At 47.1% G+C, this 19,417-nt stretch overlaps 1 protein-coding gene across 2 annotated transcripts in view; it reads left to right on the top strand.

Annotated features, from left to right (window-relative positions):
* Positions 1–19,417, top strand: part of PIK3C3 (phosphatidylinositol 3-kinase catalytic subunit type 3) — a 1,987,152-nt gene that overhangs the window by 1,934,295 nt on the left and 33,440 nt on the right. For both annotated transcript variants that reach the window (XM_069626883.1, XM_069626882.1), the window contains one exon: positions 1,544–1,669. In XM_069626883.1, the coding sequence (XP_069482984.1) occupies positions 1,544–1,643 (100 nt within the window). In that variant the 3' untranslated portion in view covers positions 1,644–1,669. The remainder of the gene's footprint in view (positions 1–1,543; positions 1,670–19,417) is intronic.

The following is a 19,417-nucleotide window of genomic DNA, read 5'->3' on the forward strand; positions in this document are numbered from 1 at the left end:
CTTTTGAGTTGCAATTGCTTTTGCTTTTAACACATATCAGACATTTGTTGCCTTTTATAACTCACCGGTTGTATCACTCACCCTTCTATCATCAACGCTCTTCATGCAGCAGTCAAGGCTGTTTCCAGCTCCTCTGCTCCTTCCAAACTCTGTTCACCTGCGAGGGTCGCGGGCTGCTTTCAAGTACCTTGACGGTTTCTTTCTTCTGATTACTCAGTTTCAGTCTTGAAATGCGTAGGGCTTCCCGTAAGTGGGGGATTCTAGCGTAGCTCTCTCTCGATCTTCGAAATCGCAGATCAGCCCCTTGGCCTTCCGACTTCCATTGCATGGTTTGCATCAGCCCCAAAAGAGCTGTTCCTTCTAGCACCCATTGTCGCTCAGATTGTGCCTGTTCTCACCACCTTTTATTTGAATTATGGGAACTGTAGTTTCCCATAAAATAAGCAGTGATAGGGGTTAGATGGGTTGGGGAAATAGGGAGATGCCATGTTTTGCCATAAGGTGTTTCTCCCCCACTCCCCGAGGACCCACTACCCATGTGATCCTCTTTCGCTTTGGGGATCCAAAAGCGATGAGCCATCCCTGGCCACCTGAGTACGGGATCCCCGGGGACTAGGTTATGAATCACTCTCTGGTTTTACACAGTTGTAATTGCCCCTGCAAAATGGAGGAAAGGGAACAGTGCGTAGGATGAATTAAAAGTGACTCCTTGTCCATAGTCACATTTCCTCCATACGACCCACCATCCTCCCCTCTAAAAAATAAGTTAGTCGGGTTAAATGCAACTGGCCGCGTAAAAGAGGGACTTAGTGTGAGGCGCTGGAGTGAGAAGTCTACGGAGCGTGCATGCGCCTGGGGCCGTGCCCCACCTGCCTTAACTATAATGGGGAAATGCTCTTTTTGTGGGAAAAATGGTTCCTTTGCCGTCCCTAGCGAGAGACACCCATACATTATGGAGGAAAGGGGACTATGGACTAGGAGGACGTTAGTCACTACGGTGAGTACGTTTTTTTATTTTTGTGGTGAGATGGACAAGTATGTTCTGCACTCTGTAGTGACTACTATCTCCTATCGCAAGAGAACAGCACCTCCCTCTTTCCAATCCTTGCAAGCCTGTGCAATAATGCTGCAAGGCCTGGCTATTGAGAGTACTTGGATCCCTCTGCGGATGTTTCATTTGTATCAAGACTGAGCTGGACCTATTCCAATAGATGATGAGGTAGAGTCTGTGTGAGCAATATTATAATCAACATATTCTTTCTCTGTTTATATAACTGGAAAGCATGGGATAGCAGGGGATTTAAGATGGTGACTTCAGAGGATGTAAATATGGTAGTTTGTCATTTGTTCTCTTTCTTTAAAATGTATCCTTAGTTAAAATGAAGCCTAAAATATGTTTCCCTTTTTGGGTAGTTACATTAGGATCAAGGAAACTGCTAATATTGCATTCTGATGTTTCTTCTACTGATATGCCTCTATTTTCTGTCAAGAGTTGTGCTGAGATTGTCACCATACTTAATTTTGTTTTCACTCTTTCTCATAGGTCCAGGATAAGTTTCGATTGGACCTCTCTGATGAAGAAGCAGTGCATTACATGCAGAGTCTCATTGATGAGAGCGTCAATGCACTTTTTGCTGCTGTAGTTGAACAGATTCACAAGTTTGCCCAGGTAAGGTACAACAGTAGGCCGGGAAGACACCTAACAGATCCTAAAAATGTGCCTCTTATTTCCACGCTAACCAGTGCAGAAGTGAACCAGAATATTCCTTACTCCAAAAAAGGTTTTCAAATGGTTTGTGTCCTCCCACAGATTCCTCATTTTAGATATTCCTCCTGCTTTATCACATCATATAACATTTGCATTGATGTTCCTCAACGCCATTCATCCTCAAGGTTAGACATGATGTCGGCATCAACACGCCCTTGACCTTAGTTCCTTTTTCCTGCTTTCTCAGCACACTTCTCTGAACATACTACTTCACACCTACGATTTTATTCGGTTTTAAAAGATGCCAGGATTGCGACACCAAAATGTCATTGATGTATCTTCACAGAATATGCTTCTGGTGTCTGAGTACCAGACACAAAGTAGCTAAGCTCAGCTGGTGTCAATGACACCAAAGGCATTGAAAGAGAGATTATCGAATCTAGCAGTTGGGGCGTGCAGCGTCCCAATCACTCAGCACTACCCCTTCGGAAATGATAATCCTCCAAATGTACCAGCTGGGAGGTTACTGAACAATCCCTGGAGATTAAAAAAACACAGCAAGTGGTCACATTCACTAAGCAACTCCCACCGTTCCTCTTCATCTTCCTCGAAAAAAAGCTAAGAAGATGCAGACACTCATCCACAGTCTCATCCACAGATTCTGCGTCCAACAAACAGGTATGTTTCATATTAAAGTTTAACTCAGCAGAAAAATGTGATGAATTTCATCTGAAAATGATGGAAGTATTTAGGAAAGATGGAATCTAGCACACCCGATAAAGACAGCAGGGACTCCCAAGAAGCAAACACTCCAAAGAGTCCATACAAGAAGTCAACCTCTAAGAGTCTTTGAGAAGCGTCGACATCGTTGACCACCCGACTGCATCTTTCAGTGTCATATCGGCACCCTCCTCAAGGTTCCCATTGGCTTTGATCACCTATCAATTTCATGACGTCATTCTAGAGCATCTTTGGTGAGGACTGAGACCAAATACCCTTTCACTTGGAGCTGTTTAGAGTTTCAAGTACTTCAGAGGAATACATTTTGGAGGAAATAAGGAGAGCAGTGCTACCCCCTGAACTAAAGGATGCCAGTGGACTAGAATTCGCTCAACCTGACCCTTATGTACATCTTAACGCCTCTTGCAGGAAGGTCAAACCTAAGGGTGGGGTCCTCCAGTGAAAGATCTTACAAAGTTTGATTGGACAAACATCTTGGAAAAAGGCCCCCCAAGGAGCCGCTCCTTCCGTTTCATTCCGCCTTCAGGGACCCACTTTTAGAGCTCTGAAAAAAAACCTGCTCGGCACCAGCAGTAAATAAGGGCCTAGTAAGGAACTATATACCATCCTCTAAATACCTTGGCCTCTTATCAAAGCACCCCAGTCCCGAGAGTCTTGTGGTGCAACCTGCCACTTCGGGTACAAAAGCAAGTACCTACCAATCTCTGCCCCTGGTCAGGGATGATGAAAGATACAATGCCCTCTCCACTAAACTTTTTTCCTCAAGTAGCATGGCATTAAAGGCTATTAATGCAATATATGCTTTAGGTAAACATACCCACGCCTTGTGGGTATCAGCGCCCGCAGTACACATCCCAGAGTGGGAATTTAAATGGTTTTATGGACATTGTGTCTAATGGGAAGGAGGCAATGTGTCATGTACTCACATCAGGGCTAGACACACATGACTGTGCGTCTAGAGTCTTAGCAACAGACACTGTGTCACAAAGATTTTCATGATTAAGAAAGTCTGATTTTGCACCAGTTATCTAGGGGAGGTTGCTGTTACGCTCACCTGGTATCCACAGGGACGCCACCCAGCCGGGTTACTCGCTGGTATGCTTCTCAGCTTTGCCCTAATGTGGTCTGCGGGGAAGGTTCTGCCTGAAAATACAGGAGGACTGTGTTCAAGACTGACCGACTGGGGTAAGTATCCTCCCTCCACCCCCGTATGATTTCAGCCCCTCTGGCGCCCTCTCCTCACCTTGTGGTAGAATTAGGCGTGCTCTCCTTCCTGCCTTCTTTGCAGGGGCGCGTTGTCTTTCATGGCGAGTGCGGTCCAGTTACTTCACTGACGCCGGCCCGTTTGATATTGTTCAGGTAGGTCTTATTGCTGTTCTTTACTTTTGTTGCTATCCTGCATGCCTTTCTTTGTTTAAAATGTCTCTTTTTTCTCCCTTAGGTATGCGGAGCTTCAGCGCGGCGAACTGGCTTGGTTGAGCCCGCTGGTAAATGTTGGCGCATTAAGAGCGCTATGATGCAGTAAGTAAGCGTTATGCGCAGCGCTGCAAAGTCTTGCCTTTGCTAACCTGTGTTTTCCTTCCTTGTAGGTCGCGGTGTTCTTCAGCGTGAGTGGAATGTCCGGAGTGGTTCCAGCCGAGAGGCGACCAGCCAGGTAAGCCCTTTGAGCAGTTCGTAATTTGTAAATGTCTCTACTGCTTTCTTTAATGTTGCCTCTATCTTCCTCTTTCAGGTCGTTCTGTTTGGGAAGCGTGCAGATTCGAGGAAGCTGTTCTCAGCAGCTGCAAGTGTTTAAAGATGAAGACTGCAGGTGAGATGCTGCTGCAAGTGTTTAAAGATGAAGACTGCAGGTGAGATGCTGCTGCTAATGATGTTCCTTTTGTCTCCTTGAAGGTTCTGCTTCTCGGAGGTTCGAGGGAATAGCTGGACACAGTGAGCGTCACGTTGCAAGCTGCAAAGTAACGCAAAGCGTGTTGTCTTGCTCGGGTGTGGTTTAAATAGACCCAATAAAATAGTCCAGGAAAAGTAGTCCCTGGGCTACCACACCCAGAACACTAGACCGCATAGCTTGGTTCTTACGGACCAAGCTTTGTAGATGCCTCCATGTTGGCTGACAATAATAAAGTTGTTCCCAAGCACATTGTGCATTCATGGTGAATAGGCCTGGCGCCATAGGCGCAAGGACTGGCCCCATGAGGGCTTTTGAAGAGGATGCCAGGCTCTAGAGGCCCGAGTCCTGACTCCACCTGGCCAATGGGTTTACCAGAGGGGGTTTTGGGCGAGGGTCGTGACAGTTGCTTGACGTGCCCTTTGATGTCACAAATATATTTTAGAGCCTAAGGTAGATAATAGATTTGAAAACTTGCAAGCATGAAAAGCTGCAGCATAATCCTCACGGGCAGCAGTGCTGCAATACCCGTCTCAATCCATGGTGCAGAACTGGAGAAGTAGTCCCTTTCACTATTGCAGCTCCTTTTGTCAAAGTAGAAAAGCCCAGACAAGTAGTGGAAGGTATGGTCCTTCCAATATGCACCTTCCTCTGTCTTGTCCAATTCTGTAACACCAAAACTACTCAGAGAAATTCCCCCACCCTACTCAATTGGAGAGGGTGTTTGGCTCAATGTTTCAGAGAATGGTGGGACATCACTTCATATGCCTGGATGTGACAGGTTGTGACCTCAGTTTACTGCCTCCATTTTCCCCCATGACCTTCAAATTACCCCCACCTACTCACCTTTTCCCCTAAATCCAGATCGGCTACTACAGAAGTTCATTGTTTCTCGCTGCGGAAGGACGCAAACAAAATGGGGCCTCAAGTGGAAAAGGACCAGGGTGTGGTATTCTCTTTAATTCTAGGACAGGGTTTCTTAGATCTGAGGCGCTTAAACAAGTTTCTTGCATGCCCTTCAGTCCCACCAGTCCCTAGAGCTCTTGTATTGGTTGTTTTCACTTGACCTCCTGGATGCCTACTTTCATGTGCCCATAAACCCCATGCTCAGGAAGTACCCGAGGTTTGTGATGAGCAGCTGCCACTAACAGTTTTAGTTTCTACCTTTTGAGCTTCCCTCAACCAGAGGGTCATCAAGTTACTGCGGGTAGATAAAGCCGATCTAAGGAGAGGGGGTTCATGTCTTTCCTTACCTGAATGATTGTCTAATCAGAGCATGCTCCCCAGAACAAGCTTATGAACGTCACAGTGGCACTTGTCACTTCTTGCACAAGCTGGGCTTCTCCCTCAATTTCAGAACGTCCCAAGTAACACCCTCACAAAAAGTCAGTTCATAGGAGCAGTCTTGGACTCCTCCTCGGGCGAAGGCTTTTCTCCCGAGGTCAGGGCTAAGCATATTCAGCAGATGGTCACGATATTCTATAGAACCCACACAGAGGGAAACCTATTATGGTGAACAAAAAAGTCACTGATGTTTAGCCACAAACCCAGTCAAGGTAGAGTAGCAGAGCAGTAAGGCACAGACATAGAATGGTGTAAGATTGCTCTAAGGCTACAAAGAGAGACACACAGAACACTCCAATAATTCCAGTTAGACATAAAATGTGCAATAATATCTAATTATTAGGCCATTATAATACTCTCTAAGAAATTAAACTTCCAGGTAAGTATTATTACACAACTACTTATACATATTTACCTTTGGAGGTTTCTGCTAACAAAACACTAACACATTACCTTCAGGAACAGTTATGCAGTTTAAGGGCAATGCTGTAAATAACTGTGTCTGCAACAGCAAGTTAGAAATGGAGGAAACAGTAATTTGGAAACAGTATCTACCAGTAGATAAATTAGATAGAACACCCACAGATAATCCTAAAGCAAGGTCCCACATCCTTAATAAGTCCAACACTGCTATAAATTGAGCCCAAAAGTCACAGTTTCCACAATATGTATTTTGTAGAAGGGTTTACTATGTGATTAGCGAACAAGGGTTGGCAGAGCCAATGGTTGTGAGTAAATGTTCTATGAGTTGAAGTTGAATAAAAGGTATGTTAATTCTGACCGATTTCTCTCCCAATCCCACCACTCTAGGGGAAACCCGAGGAAGTGGATTGTTGACCAGACCACTACCAATCTTAGGCAAAGGAGATACAGGGTTAACACTTTACACCCATACAAGCCTATGCCTGTAGCGTAGGTAGAAATAGAAATGCAAACTCACCCCCTTACTCTGATGTCTTCAGCAACCACTTCAGGGGTTCCCGAATCCACTTGGCCTACTTACTTTTGTGTTTTCAGTCAAGTGGAGGTCCAGGAGCCGTCAGGATTGGGTTTGGCTAGTACGCTGTTCCAGGCTCCGGTGATACAGTTTTGAAGACTGGACTGTTGGGGAGCCAACCTCAATGGAACAGCTGACCTCAGGAGACCTCCGGGACATGATGAAGGCTGGTTGCAGCAAAAGTCACCACGGTCAGGCGGCGACAGGCGATTCTTGTTGTGCGAACAAAGAAGCAGGCCCTGTATGGCTTCTCTCTGGTCAGGAAGGCTGAAACTGCGGGAGCAGGCATCTGGTTACACAAGTTGAGGATCCACAAAGTTCCAGGTTGCACTCAAAACGGTAGCTGCACCGCGGTAGCCCAGGAGTGAGCTGGCCAGTTTACTGGATGGTCCACAGATACTTTCAAAGTCTCAGCCAGCACGGATCTTCAAGCAGGGGTCAGGACAGGTTGTTCCAACCAATACCGGGGTCAAAGCACTGACGATGGCCTTGTGGAGAGCAGGAGAAAGAAGCGGGGCTTCAGAGGGACTTCCCTGGAGGCAATGCTGGTCAGCTGTAACAGTCATTCTTGGGTCTTCAGCAGGCTGAACATTTTCATAAGGGTCTTGGCTCCAATGATGATCTGTCAAATGGCTGCATGAGTCCTCTTTTTATCCAGGATTTTGACTGGCGTCACGCCCAGGTGCACCAATGGTAAGGATCTCCTCCATTCAAACTGGCTAGGGCTGTCCAATCATGGACAGCCTCTGGCATCACATCTTCACAGCAACAGACACACTCTGGCTCAGATATGGACAGTGTCCAGACAGATCCAGCCCACCCATATATCAACGAACCGCCACTTTGCACAGGAAACGGCTTTCCATACGTGCCAATTCCAGACCAGAGAGGGTAGGAAGAATGCCAAGGCACTAAATGGCCAAGCGACCTGCGAAAATCCTGTGGAGCAGCCATTCCAGAGTATATGGGAATCTAAATGGTTGTCATGATGCCTACCTCCAAGGAGCCGAGTCCGACCCAGCAACCCCAGAGGCAGGCATCATTCCCCCCAGGGAAGTGCCAGCGGGCCCAAGCTGGGGCCCTTTGGACACAGTCCTGGCGCCTTAGGCGCCAGGCTCATGTTGGACCCCTGTCCTGGCGCCTTAGGCGCCAGGCTCATAAAGCTAGACATGTGTTCAAGTGTTTCAATGTGCACTTACCTGATGCAGACCATGCTGCTACATCCAGGCCCTCTTGAGGCCTGAATGGAACTAGTTTACCTGTGGGACTACTTTCCACCTGGGTGTGGTCGGGGAAGGATACATACCTGATCGGTGGAAGGATACATACCTGGAACTTCTTCCAAAGCTATTTAAACCACGCCCGATCAGCAACTCTTGCTTCGCGTTGTTCTGCTCCTCGCAGCTGGACGCTCACCGTGTCAGCTCCTGCATCTGGACTTCAGCCACGCCTGTCAGCATCCTGGGTCACCTGCAAAGGGAGATAAGAGAGAATTGGGGAGAGAAAGAAGACCTTACCTGCTAAAGCTGTATCACGGAGACATCACACCGACGATCCTGAAAGGGAAGACATCATTTTTAAAAGCATTTCGTTTCGATCGCTGCAGCGCTGCATTTCACTCACCTTTCCTGGGCACCTCCATCTTCAGCAGCGATCAGCCGGATCCGCAGCCACTTCCCAGTGCCTAGAGAGAAAAAGAGAAGAACGCAAGGTGAGAGAAGGAAGGGAATAGGAAAAGCTCAGTTTCCTTCTAAGACTTACCAGTTGGGTCATTCCCATTTAATTTCGGGTCCTGCCGCTTCCTGGCATTCTGGACCCCGGCCCCTATGGGGAAAAAAGACAAAGACTTTGAATGAGCGAATGCAAAGACATTACCCGAACGCTCATCCAGAACTTACCTGTCATTTATTGGAACTGCACGTTTCACTTCGGGTCGGCGCCATATCTCCGGCATTCCGAACCCCGGCCCCTAAGGGGAAAAAGACATAAGCGTTAGCGCTTGCTGCAATAAGACAATGAACATTATTATTAAGCTTGAACTTACCTGAATAGTCAAGCTTATTTGAACTTCCATCAAACCTCAATCCAGTGAAGTAACGGGGTTTCAACGTGCCCCTGCATCAGAAGCAGGATGGAGAACTCATCCTTCCAGACCCTAAGGTGAGACTTCACGGGGAATCGTGGAAGGGTATCGTGGAGGGTTGGAAGGAAGTGGGAGGCTTGAGCATTATTCCGTCAGTAGGTAATACTCCCTTTTCACACACAGGGGAATATTCCTACGAGCCAGAGAAGCCAGAGTAGAGGGGCCCTACCTGTCCATCTTCAGAGTCCTGCGCTTCACCATTGAAGAAGCATCAGCACTCGAAGCCAGACCTGCGCCTCCGTGGGAATCAGGTGAGCGCGACAGAACGCAAAGCCTACCCACAATTTCCCACCCGGGCGCTATGGAGACTTCAAAGACAGATCAGCTGGCCCAGCTTTTGGGAGAATTACGGGCAAAAGTGCACTCAGCCCGCCAGGAGACTAACGCTCTCAAAAGAGAACTGATCCTATCCAAGGAAAGAACAGATGACCTGGCCAAAAGGTTATTGCAGGCCCAGGCAGGGCACACTCCTTTACCTAATTCCGGAGGTACTTCCACATCAATGGGTTTGAATAACCCGGTACAAATCAATCTACCTGGACACATGCCTTTGGCCCCGCCTGAACGTTTTGCGGGGGATCCCAAGAAATATGCCGTCTTTATGAACCAATGTCGTTTACACTTTCTATGCAGACCTGGGGCCTTTCCTAACGACCAGACCAAGGTAGCCTTTATACTATCTTACCTCAGTGGCAGTGCTGCCGATTGGTCTATTCCATTGGTAAATCAGGATGATCCCATTCTCTAGAATTTTCAGGGTTTCCAGGCCAGCATGGAAAGATTGTTTGCTCGACACTCTCAAGGACAGGCCCTTGATAACGAACTGCTATCCTTACGACAAGGTAATCAGGATCTCCTGTCCTACGTTGCCACCTTTAATAGACTGGTTGTGGAAACTTGATGGCCAGAAAACAAAAGGATCACATTGTTTCATCGAGGCCTGCGCGGAGAGCTTAAGCATGTTCTTGCTCAGATAGTAGATCCACCCCAGGTCTGCGCTGACTACATAGACTTGGTGGTTCAACTTGATCACAGACTTCAAAATAGAAAAGCAGATCGGTTCAAGTACGAAACCCGAGTACCGATCAAAACCCATGCCAACTTCAAGAGTACCGACGTATCCGAACCTATGCAAATCGGCGGTGTTAAAGGACCATTAACGCAGAAGGAACGAGAGAGAAGACGGCAAATGCAACTTTGTCTGTATTGCGGGACTTCCGGTCACTTTCTTCGAAATTGTCCGGTTAAACCACCTAAGAAGGTGGTTGGAGCCACTGATAACGATTTATTGACACCTTATTTGGGATACGACCTAGCCCGACAAGTGTAGGGGTCCGCTTGCCGAGCTTGAAAACAGATTCTTTCACCTCGCATTTTGTCATGCCAATGGTGCTCGTGGACCCAAAACAGCCCAGCAGTTGCATGCTATAAAAGCATACATCGACAGTAGAGCTATTGGAAATTACATAGACCGTGAATTGGCTTCCAGGATTAAGCTCCCTCTCCGCGCAAAAGTAACCCAAGATGTCATTACTACAGTAGATGGAACCGAAATAGCCTCAGGGCCTTTAACGCATTCCACTGTTGAAATGACACTGGTGGGTCAGGATGGACATAGGGAAACAATCGTGTTTGATGTGATCAAGGCCCCACAATTTCAAGTAATTCTTGGAATTCCTTGGTTAGAAACACATAATCCCAGAATTGACTGGCGAGCAAAGAAGATAAGTTTTCCTGATTGTGAACCAACTTGTTATCCAAGAAATCCAGTTATGGGTCTAGCCTCAGCAACTTCCACCCCTGTACAGCTACCATCAGAATACCAAGAATTCCAAGACGTTTTTCAGAAGGAACAGGCTAACACGTTACCTCCCCATCGGTCTTATGATTGCCAAATCGATCTGGTACCCAATGCTCAACTACCTTGTAGTAGGATTTATGCTCTTACGGAACCTGAGAACCTGCATTTGCGTCAGTATTTAGATCAGTACCTAGCCAATGGTTTTATTTGCCCGTCCAAGTCTCCTGTCTCCTCAGCTTTGTTCTTCGTGCCGAAAAAAGAGGGCGACCTTAGAACATGTATAGACTATTGCGCCCTAAATCAAATAACGATTAAGAATCGTTATCCTCTGCCCCTGATCCCTGAGCTTATTGACCAGGTGAAAGACGCTTGTGTGTACACCAAGTTTGATCTTCGAGGAGCTTATCGCCTGGTACGTATAAAAGAAGGCGACGAATGGAAGACTACATTCCGCACCAAATTTGGGCTTTTCGAATATCAGGTGATGCCCTTCGGTTTGTGCAATGCACCTGCCGCCTTTCAGTACTTTATGAATGATTTTCTTCGGGAACTTATCGATGTCTGTGTCATTGTTTATATTGACGACATCCTGGTGTACTCTTCTTCAGGATCCGATCACAGAAAACATGTCAGGGCAGTTCTTGAGAAATTGCGCCAGCACAGACTATTTGCAAAGCTCGAAAAATGTGTTTTTCATACCACAGAAGTTGAGTTTCTCGGATTCATCCTGACACCACAAGGAGTCCGAATGGACTCGCGAAAGGTGGACGCCATCCTCAAATGGCCATCTCCTAGCTCGGTGAAGGGAGTTCAGAGCATGCTCGGCTTCGCCAATTTCTATCGAAGATTCATCCCGGAATTTTCCCGAACAGTCCAACCCATCACAGCTCTTCTAAAGAAAAACAAACACTTTGAATGGACTCTTGAGGCTGAACAAGCCTTTCAGGACCTGAAAACCAAATTCACCTCTGCACCTGTATTAAAGCACCCGCACCCAGATCTCCCTTATATTGTGGAAACCGACACATCCAGTTCGGCCATGGGAGCTGTCCTGTCGGAAAGAGACCCAGAAACTAACCAACTACACCCAGTGGCCTTTTGGTCCAGGAAATGTTCTCCTCCTGAAATCAACTACGCAATTACCGACAAAGAGTTACTGGCTATTAAATCTGCTTTCAAGGCTTGGCGTCACTACCTTCTCTGGGCAAGACACACCATCACCGTAATTACGGACCACAGAAATTTACAGTATTTAAAGACGGCTAAAGCTCAATCTTCACGACAACTCCGATGGGCATTATTCTTTGCGGAATTTGATTTTGTAGTTACCTATCACCCTGGCTGCAAGAATGGTAAAGCGGACGCCTTATCCCGGATTGGCATGGAAGAACCCAATTCGAGTTTAGAACCTGTGCCAATCATACCTGAACAAAGAATCTTAGGCCTAACTTCATTGCAAACTATTGAGGACATCCAAACGCAAGTAAAACAACTTCTAGACTCTTCAGCCTTACTGGAATGGAGTCAAAAGGGTCCTCATTACACCGTTAAGGATGATTTACCCTACTTCCAGGAGCGGTTGTTTCTGCCAAGTTGTCATGATCTCTGCTTCCAAAAGGTCAGGGTTTTCCCAACTCCCTTGGAAGCAGATCCATAACCCAGGTTCCGAGTGCCAACCAGTCCCAATTGGGACCTTTTGGACCCAGTCCTGGCGCCAGTGGCACCAGGCTCATAAATATGCCCAGTCCCAGCGCTGGAAGCGCCGGGCTCATAATGCTTGGGTGGATTTACCTGCAGCAGACCATGCTGCTTACTTGCCTGCCAGTTGAGCCTCTGATCTTCTTCTGTTTGGAACTACTTTTCCTGTTGGGTGGGGCAGGAGCCACTCCCTAGGTTCAGAACACTGGAACTCTTCTGGAAAGCAGGAACTCTTTTCTTACCTAGGCGTGGCTGTGGAAGGAGACACCTAAGCACTACAGGAGGCTATTTAAACCACACCCGATGGATGAATCTTGCTTTGTGTTATTCTGCATCCTCTGCAGCAGAACGCTCATCGTGTCTTCTGCATCTGATCCTGGGCCTAAGGAAAAAGGCTTACCATCCTGAATCCAGTCTTCAGCAACACCTATAAAGACAAGAAAGAACAGGTTAGCATTACGGTCTTTAGTGACAGCGCTTCACTTACCTGGTCCATCGGCTGTCACCAACGCCTTGCGCTGCATTCCGGCATCTGAAAGACAAAGGCTTACCTACTCTTCGTGCGCTCCGGAGGTCTTCGCACTGCATTCCGGCATCTGAAAGACAAAAGCTTACCAGCTCTTCGCACGCTCCGGAGGCCTTCGGCGCTGCATCCCGCATCTGAAAGACAAAACAAGGTGCGTTTAAAGACATTGGAGAACTTTAATACTCACGTGCCATTACTCCTTTCCACATCTAACCCAGTGGATATTCCGGCACCCTGCAGCCGCTCCGAACTTGTACCTGCAAAATAAAAAGACAGTTAGAGCGCATCGTGAAGCAGGCAACAAGTGCTTACTTACGTGCTTCCAGGCGCTTCCATTCATCACACGGGCTCCATCTTCAACTCACTTCAGCCCGTCATCCGCCATCGCCGGAACCCTGCAAAAACAAGAGACATCATTACTAAAGACTTTTAAAGACATTAGAATTACTCGAAACTTACCGGTCGTGCAGTAAACGACGGGCAGCAGTCCTCTGAAGTCAAGAGGCCTGCTCCCCTTATCCAGTGAAGAAACTGGTTACAGCACCCTGCCCCGAGGCAGATGGAGAGCACGGCGTTCACTTACCTAAGCTGAGAGCGTTACCCTTTGGGGTTCTACAGGAGAAGAGAAAGGGAAGAAGAGAGAGACATTCAATAACCCAGTTCATTAATCCCATATTTTCTATCTGCAGACATCTTACCCTTCGAGTCAGACATACAGTGCACAGAGGTCCAGCCCAAAGAGCCAGCCGTGTGTTACACATCACCTTTGAAGATACGGTATACGCCCAGTCAAGACCGGCGCCTCTATGGGAATCAGGTGAGCGTTACACAAGTAAAGAATTGCAAGAACTTGTTTTTGCCCATCATCATGAATCATTAATGGAAGGACACCCTGGTATCGCTAAAACGGAGGAAAAAATCAAACGCCACTTCTGGTGGCCTTCTTGGAGAAAAGACAAAGTCTTTTGTATTGTCTTGCAGAATTTGCGCCCAAAACAAGGGTCAAAAGAAAAGGCCAGCCGGCCTACTTCAACCCTTGGATATTCCACCGGCTCCATGGCACACCTTGTCAATGGACTTTATAACTGAACTGCCTCCTTGTGCTGGTTACAACACTATTCTTGTAATTGTGGATCTATTCTCCAAAATGGCCCACTTTATCCCTTTAAAAGGTTTGCCTTCAGCTTCCACCTTGGCCAAGGAATTTCTGGAGAATATAGTTCGCATACATGGTTTCCCTTCCATATTAGTCTCGGATCGTGGAAGTCAATTTATCTCCCATTTTTGGAAGAAGTGTTGCCAACTAGCACAAATAGATGTGCGGTTATCCACCAGCCACCACCCCCAGACCGACGGACAAACCGAGAGAACCAATCAGACTCTCGAGCAATATCTTCGGTGCATGTTACACCAATCCGAGTTAAATTGGAAAGACATCCTTTGGATCGCAGAATATGCATACAACAATTCAGTGCATTCTGGAACCGGACAAACTCCTTTTTATACTTTGTATGGTCACCATCCTCGGACCTCTGACCTAGATCCACCTCTGACCCTGGAAATGCCCGCAGTAAATCATTTGCATTTCACAATAACCCGAGCCTTCAAAGAAGCTGCAACTCATTTACAGCAAGCCAAGAAAAAGTATAAAAAAACGCTGATTTGCACTGAAGTAAAACTCCTCCTTACCAAGTAGGAGACCAGGTATGGCTAGCAACGAAACATTTACCCCTCAAGGGCCCGCGAACCTTCAATCCCAGATTCATAGGACCTTATCCCATCAAGGCTATAATCAATCCCGTGGCCTTTAAACTGGATTTACCGTCCAACATGCGTATTCATCCAGTTTTTCATGCATCACTTTTGAAGCCAGTACAACCAGGGACCCGACTGTCCAAGCCTCCAGACCCAGTTCAAATTGGAGGGGAATTAGAATTCGAAGTTAAAGATATTTTAGACTCCAAGGTGTTAAAGTCAAAACTCTTCTATCTTGTTGACTGGAAGGGATATGGACCTCAGGAGAGATCATGGGAGCCTAGTAACCATGTTCACGCACCTCGATTAATACAAAGGTTCCACCGTAGATTTCCGAACAAGCCAAGACCCCCGGAGGGAACAACCTTGGGAGGGGCCTTGAGGGGGGGGTACTGTCATGATGCCTACCTCCAAGGAGCCGAGTCCGACCCAGCAACCCCAGAGTCAGGCATCATTCCCCCCAGGGAAGTGCCAGCGGGCCCAAGCTGGGGCCTTTTGGACACAGTCCTGGCGCCTTAGGTGCCAGGCTCATGTTGGACCCCTGTCCTGCTGCCTTAGGCGCCAGGCTCATAAAGCTAGACATGTGTTCAAGTGTTTCAATGTGCACTTACCTGATGCAGACCTTGCTGCTACATCCAGGCCCTCTTGAGGCCTGAATGGAACTACTTTACCTGTGGGACTACTTTCCACCTGGGTTTGGTCGGGGAAGGATACATACCTGATCGGTGGAAGGATACATACCTGGAACTTCTTCCAAAGCTATTTAAACCACGCCCGATCAGCAACTCTTGCTTCGCGTTGTTCTGCTCCTCGCAGCTGGACGCTCACTGTGTCAGCTCCTGCATCTGGACTTCAGCCACGACTGTCAGCATCCTGGGTCACCTGCAAAGGGAGATAAGAGAGATTTGGTGAGAAAGAAGACCTTGCCTGCTAAAGCCGTACCACGGAGACATCACACCGACGATCCTGAAAGGGAAGACATCATTTTTAAAAGCATTTCGTTTCGATCGCTGCAGCGCTGCATTTCACTCACCTTTCCTGGGCACCTCCATCTTCAGCAGCGATCATCCGGATCCGCAGCCACTTCCCAGTGCCTAGAGAGAAAAAGACAAGAACACAAGGTGAGGGAAGGAAGGGAATAGGAAAAGCTCAGTTTCCTTCTAAGACTTACCAGTTGGGTCATTCCCATTTCATTTCGGGTCCTGCCGCTTCCTGGCATTCCGGACCCCGGCCCCTATGGGGAAAAAAGACAAAGACATTGAATGAGCGAATGCAAAGACATTACCCGAACGCTCGTCCAGAACTTACCTGTCATTTATTGGAACTGCACGTTTCACTTCGGGTCGGCGCCATATCTCCGGCATTCCGAACCCCGACCCCTAAGGGGAAAAAGACATAAGCGTTAGCGCTTGCTGCAATAAGACAATGAACATTATTATTAAGCTTGAACTTGCAACAGAACTCTTACAGCGCCTTACCTGAATAGTCAAGCTTATTTGAACTTCCATCAAACCTCAATCCAGTGAAGTAACTGGGTTTCAACGTGCCCCTGCATCAGAAGCAGGATGGAGAACTCATCCTTCCAGACCCTAAGGTGAGACTTCACGGGAAATCGTGGAAGGGTATCGTGGAGGGTTGGAAGGAAGTGGGAGGCTTGAGCATTTTTCCGTCAATAGGTAATACTCCCTTTTCATGCACAGAGGAATATTCCTACGAGCCAGAGAAGCCAGAGTAGAGGGGCCCTACCTGTCCATCTTCAGAGTCCTGCGCTTCACCATTGAAGAAGCATCAGCACTCGAAGCCAGACCTGCGCCTCCGTGGGAATCAGGTGAGCGCGACAATGGTATTGTGCAGTAAAATGCAAAAATCTACAAGTAAAATGGCAAAGACACGATAGACAAATATCGGCTGTCATCAACCAATCTTCATCACATTTTGTTTATAAGCACAAAGTTACAAAAGAAAAGGTTACATGGATGCAAAGTATCCTAACCGCACTTCACTTTAAATGTATGTGCGAATCTTTAAAAATACAGTAATTCCTTGAAGGAAGACACGTTATCCCAGTACTGATAGTCTTATGGACTGATCAGTTACCTCATACAAGTGAGCAAAACAAAAGGGAAAGGAAAGCTGAGTGATTTACTTAACTCGAAAAGTCAGGTCAGTAAGCAGACAATAACCGAATGAAAATCTTTCTCAAAACTGGCCCTGGACTTCCTACCGTTTCTGGGTCTCATAAGATCCTGCATTTTGCTGTTGTCAGAAGCCCGACAGAGAATGAGTGGGCCGTCCAATCTCAGTGGTCAGAGTTCTGAGGCAGCATGACTGACCTCCTTCATGTTCCAAACAGGCTAGTACAGGACCTCCTGTAGTGGGCCAGCAGAGAGAACCTAATAAATGGAGAACCTTTTTGCAAATGTGGCTAGATGAGACTGTGATTATGGACGCCTCCTTGAAGGTCAGGGGTGCAAACCTGAAAGAGCGGACTGAGAGTGGGTTGTGGTCCCCGGAAGAGATGAAACTCCACATAAACCTGTTGGAGATAAGGGTTATCAGACTGGTGCTAATGGCCTTTTTACCTGTGTTATAAGAGAAGAATGTCCTGCTTATGGCAGACAGCACTGTGGCTAGGCATTACCTCAATAAGAGATGATATTTTGGATCACTCTCTCTGTGTAGGGAGGCAATTGAGCTCTGAATTAGGGTGCTACAGAACGGGATCTTGTCAGCATTCCACCTCGCTGGGGTGGAGAACATGACAGCAGATGCCCTGAACAGGGAAAGGGCTCTGTCTCCCACGGGTGGGAATGGTACCAGTAAGTCCTTCCATGATTTTGCCCTTTGGGGAACTCCTCAGGTGGATCTGTTTGCATCCAGTTTCAACAGGAAGTTCAAGCTGTTCTGCTCCAGGGAATTTCCCCTGAGAGGAGTGCTGGAAAACATGTTTGTGGTCGACTATAACTTTACAACTCTATGCACATTCCTGCCGATCCCCGTTATTCCTCTTGTCATCATGAGATTGAGAAGTTTCTGCACAACCATGGTCCTGATTGCTTTGAGGTTCGGCCAGGTCAACGTGGTACAAGGACATTCTGGACTTGGCCATCTGCCCTCCACCTCGTCTTCTTCAGTGTTCTCCATCCAAGTTACAACACCCTCAACCTTCACGCTTTGATACTGTGAGGCTTAGATATAGAGACTGGGACCTCTTTGATAAAGTCATGGAGGTGTTGCTTTCGGCCAAGAGGCCAGCAACAAAAGCTCTACACCGCTGCTGATGGAAGAAGTTTTGAAGCTGGTGCAGAGCCAAGACCGTGAATCCTTATCTGTGTAACATGTCTACGGTGCAGTCTTTTCTTTTACATCTTGCCCAACAGGGGTTACAGAGGACTACAGTTCAGGGATACATGGCTGTGCTCTCCTTCCTCAATGGCACGCCTGAGAAAGGCTCATAAACATGATGCCAATTGTAATCCAATTTTCAGAAGAACTTATCAATACCCTCCCAAGACCCCTTTTGTGCCACGTGCCTGGGACCTAAATCTATTATTGACTTAATGGTGCACGCTTTGAGCCACTACATTTCTGTCTGTTTAGCATCCTCACATGGAAAACAATATTTCTGATTGTGATTATATCTGCACGCTCTTTCATGTAAACCTGCCTTCATAGTCATTCCAAAGGATAAGGCAATGTTCAGGGTATATCCTACCTTCCTTCCTAAAGTGGTATCAGAGTTTCCCCTTCCTCAAATGCCCTAGCCAGTTTTCTTTCCACCACATTATCTTTTGAAAGAGCAAGAAAGGTTACATAGGTTGGACCCTAAAAGGCCTTTAATCTTATTTCCAGAGCAAGTCAATTAAAAATGGAGGATTAACTCATCGTCTGTTACATTAGCCCTAGATCAGGGAAAGGAGTGGCCAAACAAACACTATCAAGATGAATAGAATTGTGCCTCTAATAATATTAGACCATGGCAGGAAAAGACATCCATGAAGAGTTTAGAGACACTCCACTAGAGGATTGGTTGCCGCTTCAGCCCTCGGAAGAGGAGTACGAACTTTGGACATCTGTCAGGCCGCAACATTATCCTCACTGCGCACTTTTGCAAAACACTACTGCCTAGAAACTGTCGAGTCAGGACTTGCGTTTTGAAAGGGCGGTCTAACAAAATATTTTGGTCTAACATCATAATGGGAGGTTACTCTTCCCTCCTGCTTCAAAATGATACTGCTATGGAAGTCTATCTAAGGTAGGGAATCCGTGGGAGAACACAGTCCATTAGAAGAAAAAATGACTTACCTCTAGTAATGTTCTTACTGATGGATGCTCCACCCACAAATTCCTCAACGCATTCCCATCCTGCCCCTCTAATAACGAGCTCTCTTTCTTTCAGTGTGTGAGCAAGGGGAAATTCTAACTGATTATTTCCTCCCACGTGTTCCTCATCAATGGTATCTCAGCACAGATGTTCTCTAAAAACATTTCCGCCGCCAGGGGGGCGCAATGCAGCTCTGTCCGTTCCGCCCTATGCCTCTACCTGCCCCACGCCGGATATGACGTTGGGGCCAGTATATACAGCAGCACCGCGCACCGTGACCATAGTTCCTTTTTTCGTGTACTGTGTTCGCTAATCAGGAACATGCTTGTTGCTACTTTAAATTCTCCCCACTATGCCTACTCCATCTAAGGCCTTGGTCTCTTATCTGCACTGGATTTGTCTATATTGCTAGAGCGAGGACCACAACACCCCGGAATGCAGGTCATGCCAGTCCATGCACCCCAAAGCCCTACGGCAGCGGGCAGCAAAACT

The sequence above is a fragment of the Ambystoma mexicanum genome, chromosome 6p (assembly GCF_040938575.1).
Source record: "Ambystoma mexicanum isolate Mex_15411 chromosome 6p, UKY_AmexF1_1, whole genome shotgun sequence".
In the NCBI taxonomy this organism is placed as follows: Eukaryota; Metazoa; Chordata; class Amphibia; order Caudata; family Ambystomatidae; genus Ambystoma; species Ambystoma mexicanum.